At 35.2% G+C, this 1,691-nt stretch overlaps 1 protein-coding gene across 1 annotated transcript; it reads left to right on the top strand.

Annotated features, from left to right (window-relative positions):
- Positions 1-141: 141 nt before the first annotated feature.
- On the top strand, positions 142-1,314 carry SARC_15554 (hypothetical protein; the record flags this gene model as incomplete). Its single annotated transcript, XM_014290327.1, has 2 exons — positions 142-204; positions 1,203-1,314. Exons 1-2 carry the CDS (start codon positions 149-151, stop codon positions 1,312-1,314), a joined length of 168 nt encoding a protein of 55 aa, XP_014145802.1. The 5' UTR covers positions 142-148.
- Between the last annotated feature and the right edge of the window lie 377 nt (positions 1,315-1,691).

The raw sequence follows: 1,691 nt of genomic DNA, 5'->3' as shown, positions 1-1,691 counted from the left end.
GGTGGTGGGTGGTGGTGTGTGTGTGTGTGTATGTATATATATATATATATATATATATATATATATGAGGTTATCTGCATGCATCTCAAGAGTGTCTTCTGTCATATCTTTACAGCGTCTGGAGGGAATAAACAAAGAATACGACACCATGATTGTCATCTCTGACGCGACATGTCAGCGTATCGGTCATTGGTTCATTACTAGGTATGTGTATATGTACTTGTTCTATAATATAGTGTGTACGTTTATTACTAGGTATGTGTATATGTACTTGTTCTATAATAGAGTGTGTACGTTTATTACTAGGTATGTGTGTGTGCACTTGTTGCATACTATAGTGTGTGAGTTGTATTACTAGGTATGTGTATATGTACTTATTCTATATTATAGTGTGTGAATTTATATAGGTGTGTTATTCAACATAGTGTGTGTGAGAGTTTATTACTAGCTGTGTATATGTACTTGTTGTATATTATAGTGTGTGAATATATATAGGTTTGTTATGCAACATAGAAAGTGTGTAATATTTCATTACCAGCTGTGTGTATATGCACTTGTTGTGTATTATAGTGTGTGAATATATATATATATGTGTGTTATGCAACATAGAGTGTGTGTGTGATTTCATTACTAGGTATGTGTATATGTACTTGTTTTATATTATAGTGTGTGAATATATATAGGTGTGTTATGCAACATAGAGAGTGTGTGTGATTTCATTACTAGGTATGTGTATATGTACTTGTTGTATATTATAGTGTGTGAATATATATATATGTGCCATGCGACATAGAGTGTGTGTGTGATTTCATTACCAGCTATGTGGTGTGGTATATGTGTACATACTATCCGTATCCATCACGATGCCTTCCTAACATAGTTCTTTGGTTCTCATAGTACTAATTGTGCGTGTGTCTGTCTTAGTCTCTCCTGTTAGTCTTTCGCCACTTGTCTGCTCAGTTGATATGGTAGTCACTATGTGGGCTGTGGGCTGTGGCTCCATTGGTGTTGTCATTTCACTTGTGATATAATATTGGCATTCACCCTAAAATATATAAATCATAGCCTGTCTCACAATATGATGCTGGTATCCACCCTATTATATATCCGTTCTAATCTCTCTCACAATATAATATTGGCATCCACCCTAATATATATCCGTTATATCCTATCCGCTTCTGCGTTCCCGTTTCCACACACAGGCCGTTGGACGTGGTGGCTGTCAAGGGTAAACTTACAGCCGTTAAAATCCACGAGTTAGTATCACACATAGATATAGCGACTCAGCAAATAGTAAGTGAACACGTTGTGTAAGTGTGTCTGTGTGCGTAGGTTGCTCAGGTGACAGTAGGTTTGGTTTGTGGTGTTATTCGGTGGGCTTGTTTTATATGGAGGTATAGCAGTGGGGACATATAGTGAATGTATATTGATGGTTGGGTGGTGCGCGTGTTTATAGATGCGAGATACAAAGGAGGTTGTGAATGATATTTAAGATAAAAACGATATATGAAGATATGTATGTATGTATGTATGTATGTATGTGTGTATGTATGTGTGTACAAATGTATGTATGTATGTATGGATGGATGCATATATATATATATATATATATATATATATATATGTGTGTGTGTGTGTGTGTGTAGTATATATATATATATATAGTATAGTGTGTGTGTGTTATTNTATAT

Source organism: Sphaeroforma arctica, assembly GCF_001186125.1.
Source record: "Sphaeroforma arctica JP610 unplaced genomic scaffold supercont1.6303, whole genome shotgun sequence".
NCBI classification, from domain to species: Eukaryota; class Ichthyosporea; order Ichthyophonida; genus Sphaeroforma; species Sphaeroforma arctica.
The sequence above is the reverse complement of the archived record's forward strand: the minus strand, read 5'-3'. Positions and strand labels throughout refer to the sequence as shown.